Source organism: Haemorhous mexicanus, chromosome 29 (genome assembly GCF_027477595.1).
Source record: "Haemorhous mexicanus isolate bHaeMex1 chromosome 29, bHaeMex1.pri, whole genome shotgun sequence".
Lineage (NCBI taxonomy): Eukaryota > Metazoa > Chordata > Aves > Passeriformes > Fringillidae > Haemorhous > Haemorhous mexicanus.
In genome coordinates this window covers 772,697-783,667 of record NC_082369.1, presented here as the reverse complement: position 1 = coordinate 783,667, position 10,971 = coordinate 772,697, and the positions used below count along the sequence as shown (strand labels likewise).

General features: G+C 49.7%; 1 protein-coding gene across 2 annotated transcripts in view; it reads right to left on the bottom strand.

The window, feature by feature from the left end:
• Window positions 1-1,057: 1,057 nt before the first annotated feature.
• The window catches only part of KDM4B (lysine demethylase 4B), a 71,524-nt gene continuing 61,610 nt past the window's right edge, over window positions 1,058-10,971 (bottom strand). For both annotated transcript variants that reach the window (XM_059870199.1, XM_059870200.1), the window contains 6 exons: window positions 10,446-10,554; window positions 5,356-5,541; window positions 4,767-4,931; window positions 3,946-4,065; window positions 3,014-3,106; window positions 1,058-2,347 (listed from right to left, as the gene is read on the bottom strand). In XM_059870199.1, the coding sequence (XP_059726182.1) occupies window positions 2,162-2,347; window positions 3,014-3,106; window positions 3,946-4,065; window positions 4,767-4,931; window positions 5,356-5,541; window positions 10,446-10,554 (859 nt within the window). In that variant the 3' untranslated portion in view covers window positions 1,058-2,161. The remainder of the gene's footprint in view (window positions 2,348-3,013; window positions 3,107-3,945; window positions 4,066-4,766; window positions 4,932-5,355; window positions 5,542-10,445; window positions 10,555-10,971) is intronic.

Genomic DNA, 10,971 nt, shown 5'->3' with positions numbered 1-10,971 from the left:
TCACTAGGACAGTTTAATACCCATGGAGTCTCTTAAGATGCTAATCTACCATCTGCTAGCCCACAAATCCTTCCCACTTATTCCCTTAAAGATCCAGCCAGAGCGTTGCTTAACAGCCCCTCCCCAGAACAACCACCTTGCAAAGGGGCTTAACAATAATGACAAAGCCAGGAATATTGTCTCTCTCCATCCAGCAATTCCAGGGAATTAAGAGATTGCAGTGCAGCATTCCAGGTTGCTCACTGGCCCAGGCAGGGTGTGGAGGGAGGGGAGGGTCTGGGTGCCCTCTGCTCTGCTCTGCCCCTGCACCTGAACCTTCCCAGCTCTGCCACGGCCCCTCCAGCTCGGGCAGCTCCAGCACTGCCTCCTCCTCTCCCTCTGGACTGACTGAGCTCCTCCAGAGACAGGGAAAGGCTTCCAGCAGCTCCAGCTCGGGCCCTGCACTGCCTCCTCCTCTCCCTCTGAACTGACTGAGCTCCTCCAGGGACAGGGAAAGGCTTCCAGCAGCTCCAGCTCAGGCGCAGCACTGCCTCCTCTCCCTCTGAACTGACTGAGCTCCTCCAGAGACAGGGAAAGGCTTCCAGCAGCTCCAGCTCAGGCCCTGCACTGCCTCCTCCTCTCCCTCTGAACTGACTGAGCTCCTCCAGAGAGGGGAAAGGCTTCCAGCAGCTCCAGCTCAAGCCCAGCACTGCCTCCTCTCTCTCTGAACTGACTGAGCTCCTCCAGAGACAGGGGAAAGCTTCCAGCAGCTCCAGCTCAGGCCCTGCACTGCCTCCTCTCTCTCTGAACTGACTGAGCTCCTCCAAAGACAGGGAAAGGCTTCCCAGCGGCTCCGGCAGGGTTGGGACCGGGCTCTTTGCCGAGCACTGCTCCAGGGGATTCCCAAACGTCCCGGTGGGAGCTGCCCCCAGGCACTTCAGGGCTGGGTCTGCCTTTAGTGCTCCTTCCATCCTCAGTGAGCTGAGTCCAGCCGAAGCAGGGCTTGCACTCCTCTTCCCCAGGAGAAACTCACAGGCTCAGTCTTGGCTTAAGGAAAGGATGTCACAACAATCAGATGTTTGAGGAACTTCTTCTTTAATAGGATAAAAGAAAAACATACAAACACCTCCCAAGCTTCTGTCATGGAATGATTCTCACACTGTAAGGAGCACAACTCAAAAAAAAAAAAAAAATTAAAAAATAAAAAAAAAAACCAAAGGAAAGAGAAAGAAGGGCTAAGGGAGAAGGGCTGCCAGGGAGCCTCTGGCTCGTGGGGAGCTAACACAAGCAGCAACAGAACACTTGCCAAACCAGGGTGGCACACTGGAACTCAAAGCCATGCTGATCCTGAACTAGAAAGCAACTGTGATGGCAAAGATGGGGAAGGAAGATGAGAGGAATGACCCAAACCTGGCCATTTCTTCCCTAAGCCCCTCCCTGGGGACGTGGCAGCAATGCCAGCATCCGTCCCAGGGCGTGCAGAGAGCCAATGGCAGAAACATCCCAGAGGTGAACACTGCTTCCCCACCTTCCCCAGCTTACAAAGATAGTGTTTCTTTACAAAAGAAGAACCCAGAACATTCCAGGACATCTGCTCTTGCTCTCCCTCTCCCCGCTGTAACACCAGTCACAATTCATTTGGGGGTGAGGGGGGAGGATTTCATTTATTTTCTGTTTTAAAGCCATAATCTAGAAAAATGTTTTGTGGAAACTTTCATTTTCCTATTTTTGCTTGCTTTTTTTTTTTAATAATGCTCATTCATAGAAAACTTCACAAAGGTGACGTCTATGTACAGAAAACACAATTCCAAAGGCTGCTTCAGTAGTCAATGTAATAGCACCTTGAAAGACAAAAGTTTGACAGATTTGAAAAAGTCATTTTGTTAAATTTTAACCCTTTCCTCATAAAAAAGAACCAGTCACAAAGCTCCATCTGTAGAAACTCTTCCAAAGTCTCCGTGTGAAAAGCTGAAGGGCTTCCAAGCTCCCCAGCTCTTGGTCAGCAACTCCTGGCAAGGTCGAGGTAGCAGCCAGACAGGGATTTCCTGCAGTCCAAACCAAGAGGAGATGAAAGAAATTCACAGCAGGCTATTGCACAGGGCTGGTCTTCCATTCCACAGTTTCCTATTTATTTTTCCACTAACTCAAAAAGGGTTAATTGAATATTTTGGATGAATCCTGGTTAAAACATGTTGCTCTGAGTCCCAGGCTGGTACTGTGTCTGCAACAGGCTCTCCATGAAGGCCAAGTAATCCGGGGTTTGTCCATACTCCTCAGGATTCCTGGGATTCCCCAGCCGGGGGCGCTTGGCTGCTCTCCCTTCATCTCCCGAAAACACTTCTTCCTGAGGGGCCCCAGTGCTGAGGGACTGCAGGAGACACAGAACAACCATCAGGGGCAGCAGGAGCCCAGGCAGAGATCCACAGGCCCCCTGGGCTGGGAACACCCTGGGCATTCTCCAGCCCCATCACCTGGTTAAAGGGAATGGCTTTGAAGGGTCTGAAAGCACCCAGCAGGTCTGGAAGCAAAACAAAGCTATGAAATAAATCCCTCGTCTTTCCTAGGCTCAGTAATTCCACTGTATGCACTCAAAGGCAGCCTGATCCTGTAGATTAAGAGATTTACAGGTAAGAGCCACACTCTAAATCTCCAGTTTGGTGAGAAAAGGAGGTTGGGTCCCACAGTGATAATCTGTTCTCCAGAAACCCCTGAGCTGCAGCCCAGCTCACCTCACCCTTGGACAGGATGACTCCACATAACTGAATTCATATGGTGTAAAATGATCTGGACATAATCTTTTAACCAGAGAAAATCAAACTCTGAGCTGAACACATGCAAGGGGAAATCATTTCTGTGCCTCTCAAGCATCCACGGCCAGGGTTTCTTCCACTCTGTGTATTTTGGGATGACAAGCAGTTTTACAGCCACAGAAATTGGAGGCTGCATTCACCTAATGTCTAAAAAATACATGAAGAAAATGTGAAGGGGTTCTGCAAGCTGCAGCTGGTTTATTGTTTGCTATTTTGGTACCCACCAGGCGAGACTTGACTCTCTTGGGAAGCTCTTCCTCCAAGGTATAAATATCCCCACGCTTCACCATGAGCTGAGAGCCATCTTCAAACTCCACCTGCAGGGAGGCAGAAGATGAACTCAGAGCCAGCACTTGAAGAGCCACTCCCAGCCTGTGCCACAGCTGGGCCCCCAGGCACACCCAGGAAGCAGCAGGGGCCAGCTCCCATGGGTGTCCCCAGGGCTGCTGTGGAATGAGCACTCCCAGGCTCTGGGGAGGCAGCTGAGCCCAAAAGTGCTGCTTCCAGAGCTGTTCAGGCACCTCTGTCTTATCCAAGTGGGTTCATTCAGTGCTCCACGGATCCCAAAATATCTGCACTGCAGCTGGCCCAGCACCTCACATTTCTACTGATTTTTGATTCATACCCTGAAAAAAGCAGCTTTTCACTTATAATAAAAGCAGCCCTCTATTCAGGCCAATATGGTAATAAGAATTTCTTTCATCTTAAACAAAGCATTTTTACAGGTCACAAGGAAACAACTCCAGCTACTAAAGTACACTTGTATTTCAAGCAGCAGAAATAGTCAGCCAGGTACAAAAAACTCCTCCCATGAAACCCTTTTGCTAAGCACTGATTATATCATGAATTATGCATCAGGTGTTCCAGGGATGTTTATTCATGGAAACGTGCACAGCAAAATGTTAAAACTATTAAAAGTTTTTAAGGGATTCTTATTTCCTTTGCCCAAGACTTTAATACACTTTTCTGCATAAAGCAGAAGCACACAGAGCACAGTTTAATAGGGGTGTCAAGTTCAGGCTGGACAAACTCAGAGGGAATAAATCATCTGCTCCCAAATCCTCCTCCTGCTCTGCCCAGCTCCAGCAGCCCATCCCAGGTGCAGGCTCTGCTCTCCCACCCTGGAGCACACCCCAGGGATGCCTCTGCCACTCACCTGGTAAATCTGACTGATCTGGGCTGCAATGAACTTGGCCTTGTAGATGATCCCGTCCGTCCACTGCAGCTGCACCAGCTCCCCCTCCGGAGGGGGCCCCATCTGGATGCAGTCCCTGCTCTGAGGACAGAGAGAGAGGGGTCAGAGACACAGCTCCACCAGAGCTCAGGAGCCAGGTGGGCTAAAATCACATGGTATGGAGCAATAGACTCCATTTCTGCACTCGTGATTAACTGTGGGCATCTCAAACAAAAGTAGCCTGAGAGAGCAGCAATCGACTCTGGCAGCTCCTTCTGCTGCCAGCACCCAGTTCATGGACACTTCTCATTACAAATCCCACAGCATCACATCTCCTGTATCTCAAAAACAAGCAGGGCAACTCAGTGAATCAGTGGCACAATCAGGAAGGCAATGCATGAGCTGACAAATCAGCCTCTTCTAGACATTCCCTCTATTAAGTGAATTCCCTGTTTCGAACCAGAAGTGCTTACGAACAATCTGCTTCCCCCATGAATCACACTTGTCAGTTGAAAAATAAGATTATTCAACCACAAAACAAATAGGATGAAATTTAGAACAAACACTGCTTTCTGTGAAGTCATCTGCATTCAGCAAGATCACATCTTTGTAAAGCAACCAAAAAATAAATGAGATAATGTCAGAAACAAGATCTGTCATGAAGAGCGGGATGAGATTTTCTAGGCAAGCAGCAACTTAAAAATTAAAATGAAAAAGTGAAGTTTTGCTCTGCTGTTCCAGGCCAAGGCACAGCTCAGAGTCTGTAGTGCCTGTGACAGAGCAGTGTCCCAGAGCTGCCTTACAATGATGCTCTCGGGGTAGACGTTGTCGCTGTAGGAGCCGTCGTCGAAGTTGACCTCGTAGAAGGTCTGGGTGCTGGTGCCGATGACCCTGCAGCGGTAGTAGAGCCCGTTCCTGTTCTTGGTGATCACTGTCTGCCCCAGGGCCACCTCCCTGCGGAATGGGACCTGCAGGGACACAGGAACAGCTGCCAGCCACAGCTGCAAAGGCTGCGTCCAGAATTCCGTGGAATCGCGGGATGGTTTGGGTGGGAAGGACCTTAAATCCCACCCAGGGACACCTCCCAATGGCCCAGGCTGCTCCAAGCCCCTTCCAGCCTGGCTTTGGGCACTGCCACAGCTGCTCTGGGCACCCTGTGCCCCTGTCCTACCCTCTTCACAGCCAGGAATTCCTTCCCAACATCCCATCCAAACCAGCCCTCTTGCAGATTAAAGCCATCCCCAAAAATATCTTCCTGGACAACCCTTCTGCATTAAAAGCACAGAACATTTTGAGCCAACACAGGCGGGAAGAAACTATTTTTAAAACCCCAGAAACCAAACAAAACCCCAAATCCCCCAATCCAAGCCCCCAGCACAGCCCAAAACCTACGTTCTGGTTTGCTGCTTTGTGCTTGAAGCAGGTGATGGACACCACGTAGGGCCAGTCGTCGGGCTCCATGGGCACGCCGGCCGCGTGCGCGCACGTCACGTGGAAGGACGTGGAGCAGTGCTCGTAGGAGCACTGCACACAGGCCCCAGACACCTTCTTCATCCTCTTCCTGCAGTACACACACCTCTGCAAGGGAGCACAGCTGCAGTCACAGCCAGCTCTGCAGGGGAGCACAGCTGGAGTCACCTCTGCAGGGGAGCACAGCTGCAGTCACCTCTGCAGGGGAGCACAGCTGCAGTCACTGCCAGCTCTGCAGGGGAGCACAGCTGGAGTCACCTCTGCAGGGGAGCACAGCTGTAGTCACCTCTGCAGGGGAGCACAGCTGCAGTCACCTCTGCAGGGGAGCACAGCTGCAGCCACAGCCAGCTCTGCAGGGGAGCACACCCAGAGCTCAGATCTCTCCAGGAGCAGAGCCTGGAGCCCTGCAGAGACCCCACAGCCCCCACAGCACGTGGCACACTGTGCACAGCCCGTGGCTGCAGTGCCACAGCCAAAGTGATGTTCTGTGCCAGGACTGTCTGTGTGCACCCACTCAGCATCTCTCCAAGGCAAGAAACCCCAGCAGACATTGTCATTCCCTGCCTCACTACTGGTCATGCCAGCACCTCCAGTCACTCAGGCCTGCAGAGCCACACTGGGCACAGGCAGACTGGACTCCAGTTTGGACTGGGCAAACACCCACCAGTGGCACCAGGGAACTGCTGCACCCTCACCCTGCTCACATAAACAATACAGTTACACTTCATTAACTCCAACAGCAGCTGGGTGCCCACAGGTGCACTGCTGGAAAATAACATTTCCATTTTCCTGAAGGAACAGAACGCAGTAACTGGGTGGCAATTTGCTCGATTACATTTAATGGGACATTGTATTGATCAGATCTCATGGAATATAAAATCCTATAATGGAACAAAAATACTGTGTGTTTATTTTAGATGCATAAGCATATCAACCATAAATATTTTATTGGCATCCATGTCAGATGAGCCACTGTAGATAATTCAGTCAGTTTTGCAAACAAAAGAAATAAAAACATTGTATGAAAAAAAACCAGAACTATCGGGGAAAAGGTCTGAAATCTTGGAGACATTTTCACACTCATTTTCTGCAGAGCAGATCCAGTTATGAGGTAAATCGATGTAAGATGTGGGACTGCTTTAAAAAGAAATTGCATTTTCTCAAAGCTAAAAATCCTGAGCCTGATGGCACTGACAGCGAGCGGGAGCTGTAGTGGGAACAAGACAAATTTCCTCACTCCCTATAACAGCACCAGTTCCAGCCCCTCAGAAATACAGAAAAGGAGATTTTGGGAATCCCAGTCTAAAGAATGGATTCTTGCATAATGTTTCCAGGGATCCAATTGGAAACACCACTCACTTTTCAACATTTCCAGGAATCTGCCACTGATCAGCAAATCCCAGAACGGTTTGGGCTGGAAGGACCTTAAAGCTCATCCCAGTCATCCAGCCCCATCCAACCTGGCCTTGGACACTTCCAGGGGTGGGGCAGCTTCTTTACCTTATCTGAGGCTGGCACAAGGCCAATCAGGGCACAATTAACACCAAACACAGGAGACAAATGTGCCTTTCACGATTAAAATGAACAAAAGGCGTCCCTGACCAAGGCAGGGGGTGGAACTTCAAAACCTTCAAGGTCCCATCCAACCCAAACCATTCTGGGATTCTGGGATTCCTTCCCCAGGAACACTTCTCTTCCTCAAAAGCAAAAGATGCCAAAGAAGAGGAGATTCGTTCTTCCTTATTCCTGGGCAACACCCCCTCCCTGCCTGGGCTCTGCCCCACATTTCTATGAAATAAGTCCCATGAATTAACTGAAGGCAGTTTGTTTACACCAAAGATTAATTTGGCCTTTTTACACAAACGAACAAAAGCCAGGAAATTCAAAGCCAGAGCCTGAGTGCTGCCAGAACGTGGGTTTAGCCTTTAATAAGCTGAGCCTTTATCACTCTGCAAGCCATGTTCCAGAGGCTGATAAGCACCAGGGAAGTGCACGGCAGGACTGAGGGGAGTCAGTGGCACTGATGCCATTATTAACCTGCCAATAGCCCCCTGTCCCAGCAGCAGGGACAGCTGACACACAGGAGATCGGGGAGCACTGACCCTCCCAGGGCAGGAATCTGCCCCTCCTGATGCCAACAGGACTCTGCCAAGCCAGGATGAGCACACACCCAGTGCCAGCCTGTGCCCACACAAACTCCCTGTGCCAGGCACAAGAGCTGCAGCAAAGGGATGTTCAGAGCAAATATGATCAAAAGATAAATGTGAGTGGCAGGGAGCCTGATGTGTAAGGAGTGATGGAGGAAGTGACAGTTCTTGGCTGTGAGGGTGGTAAAACTGGCACAGGTGCCCAGAGCAGCTGGGGCTGCTCCATCCCTGGGAGTGCCCCAGGCCAGGCTGGACACTGGGGCTTGGAGCAGCCTGGGACAGTGGAAGGGGTCCCTGCCCATGGCAGGGGTGGCACTGGGTGGGATGTAAGGCCCCTTCCAGTCTGGGATCATATGAAAATGCAGATCTGGAAGTGTGGGAGATGGGATGGACAGAAACACCAGTGCCAAGTGCTGTGGGGAAGCTGCACAAGGAGATTTGAAAGCATTTTCTGTGGGGGGGAAAAGAGTCCAAAGCACAGGAGAGAAATCTTTGGAATAAATGCACACCAGAGTCAGGTCACTGCTGAGAGTAAGAAATGGGCTGTCTGCTGCATGATGAACACTGCAATTCATTTACTCCACTGAGGAATGACAGCTAATTATTCCAAATTTCCACGTCATAAATAATTTACGTGCACAGGCCTGTAATGTGCCATCAATCTGGGAGCAGGAAACTGCAGTTCTGAAAATGGTGCCATACCCACAAATGGTACTGAATGGGATGAAAAGTCTGTGCTTGCACAGGGAGACCTGGTCCATGCTTAGAGAACAGGTTATACCTTTCACCAGATCACTGCCACTCCTGGGCACCTCAGTCCTCACCACAGGAACTTCAAACAATAAAAACATATTAAAAAATCAAATTATAACCATGGATAACCCCTACCCCCCTCTCTCCTCCACTACCCTCATCTATTTACATCAACTATCCTCACCCTTCCTTCTCTCCTTTTCCATCTTTTCCAGCCTCAAAGGTCATCTTCCCAATTTTATCAAGTACTGCACCAAGTCCATCATTGCCAAAGTCAGGAGCTCCAATGCCATCACCTTTTAGTCCCCCTCAGTTTATCTTCCTAACTGCAGCTGCTCACCTCCAAAGCACAGACAGCCCCCAGCTCCTCCCCACATGCTCCAGGAATTACCTGCAAAGTCTCATGAAGAATCCTAAACCTCCCCACATGGCTCATGAGTCTCTGCACACAATCTTATCCAATTTACACTCTGTACCTCACACCCCACACCACTGCACCACTGCCTCTGTATTCTGCCATCCAAATTAATTGGTTAATCCTTACCTAATTGAAAACTCTAAAACTTTCCAAGTGCAGGGCTTGAAGCCAGGCTTTGACATTTGAGCTACAAGCCAGGCTCTGGCTAACAGCAGCATAAGCAATATGTGCCTGTAAATTCCAACACTGGCCTGTCTAAGTCAAGGCACTTCATGTAAAAATTCTCCAGGTTCCCTGAGAAAGGAACAAAACACGAGGTGCAAATGGAATACAACAGAAGAAATAAAACAAAATTTCTTTCCAGAGCTCCAGGAGCGTTTGGACAATGCTCTCAGGGTGGAATTGCTGGGGTGTCTGTGAGGGCCAGGAGCTGGACTGATGGCCTTTGGGGACACTCCCAACTCAGGATATTCTGGGATTCTATGAAACTTTGCAGTTTTAATTGAGGAATGAAGGAGAAATGCAGTGGGTCGTGCAGAGGCTCTGGCAGGCACAGACTCTGCTCTGGAGCAGAGCAAAGCAGCAGAGTCAGACACACACAGACACTGCCCTGGCTCTGCAGCACTGCCAGGCAGCCAGGGAAGGGTTAAAGAATTAAGTCATGTTTCCTTGTGAGGCTCCATTAAGCAATACAAGTGAGTGTTGTGTAAAAGGATTTTAAGTTCAGCGTTACAAGTGCTGGTAATGAAGAGGATGCACGTTGGAAGTGTCAGCTGATCCATAAAGAGCCACGGCTGCAAGATTTATCACCCTGGCACTGCGCTGCCCCATCACTCCTGCTGAATAATGAATGCTTTTTACATTCACATTTGTGTACAAAACCCATTTGCACAACAGAGAAATAACTCTGGAAGCAGGGATAGGTTCCTCCTAATCTCTCACCCGGGCTGGCTGCACTAAGTAGCAGCTCTGTTAACGAATCCATCAGCACTAACCCATCTATCACCACTCCAGCACCTTCCCCATCCCACACTGTGTCACCCAGCTGACTTCTGTACCAAAAAAAGCAGCAAAAGCACAATTTATTTTGCAATAACACACTATAGTGATGGAGCATTAACTAACATTAAGATAAATTGCTCTGAGCTAATGAATCGTCCATTACTAATCCCTCGGATGAGGCCACACAGCTAAATAACAACTTGGAGCTGGGCTTGTATTAAAATCCTTGCAGTCTTGCCTTGCAGTCAGGGTCACAGAAATGTTTATTCATTTCTACAGGAGATTTCTTGATAGAAAGAGAGAAATGTTGTAAGGAAAGGTGAATTAGAGCTGAACAATTCAGCTTCTCTCTAGTCACCATGTCCCTCTGCACTCCTGCTGTGCAGCACTTGGAGTAAATAGAGCTTTCAGGCACTTTACACCTGACTGCAGGTGGGAAGGAGCGCCAGGCTCTGCCCAGGGTACAGCACACCCCCAGAGAGTAAAGGCACATCTGGAAATCAGAGCTGGTTGTGTGTCAAAGCACTGTCAGGGCTCAGCAGACACAACCGACGCAGCTTTTGTTTGGAAATGAGAGCGAGATCACCTCCAATCTCAGCTGCTTCACGAACCCACACAATGATTTTCTGTCTAGTTACAGCTTTTGCCTTTGGCTCCTGCTCCCAACCCCTGTCCCCACAGAAGACACCCACCAGTTTCCACCTCTGCTCGGGGATGGCGCTGATGTCCACAGGATGACGCTCTATGACATTGAGGAAGCGCGCCTCGGGGACAGCGATAGCACAGATTATGTGGACCCACCTGGGGAGCAAAGTGAAGACACAAATCAGGGCCTGCCACCATCAGAATGAAATGCTCAGGAGGGCAGTTAACATTTCCCTGCCTCCCTCAGCATCAGGGCACATTTCCAGGGGTTGGCAGCCTTGGCAATGCTCCCAATTGACTGTTAATCAGGGTGGCACAAAGTAAATATCTCTGGAACAACAGAGATCAACCTTCCCCTACACCTGATACTGCACAATGCTAAACATTCTCTGAGAAGACTTTTCTCTGAGAAACAACCACATTCAGCAGGAGTTCAGAAGCTTTGCTGTCGAGCAGCCTAGTGCAGTGTAGGGCAGCACAGTCACTTGGGCTCATCCTGCCTAGTCAGCGAGGAGCAGGTCCCTCCAGAACCCCCAAACTTGCTGCTACACGGAGCATTAAGACCAAATTCAC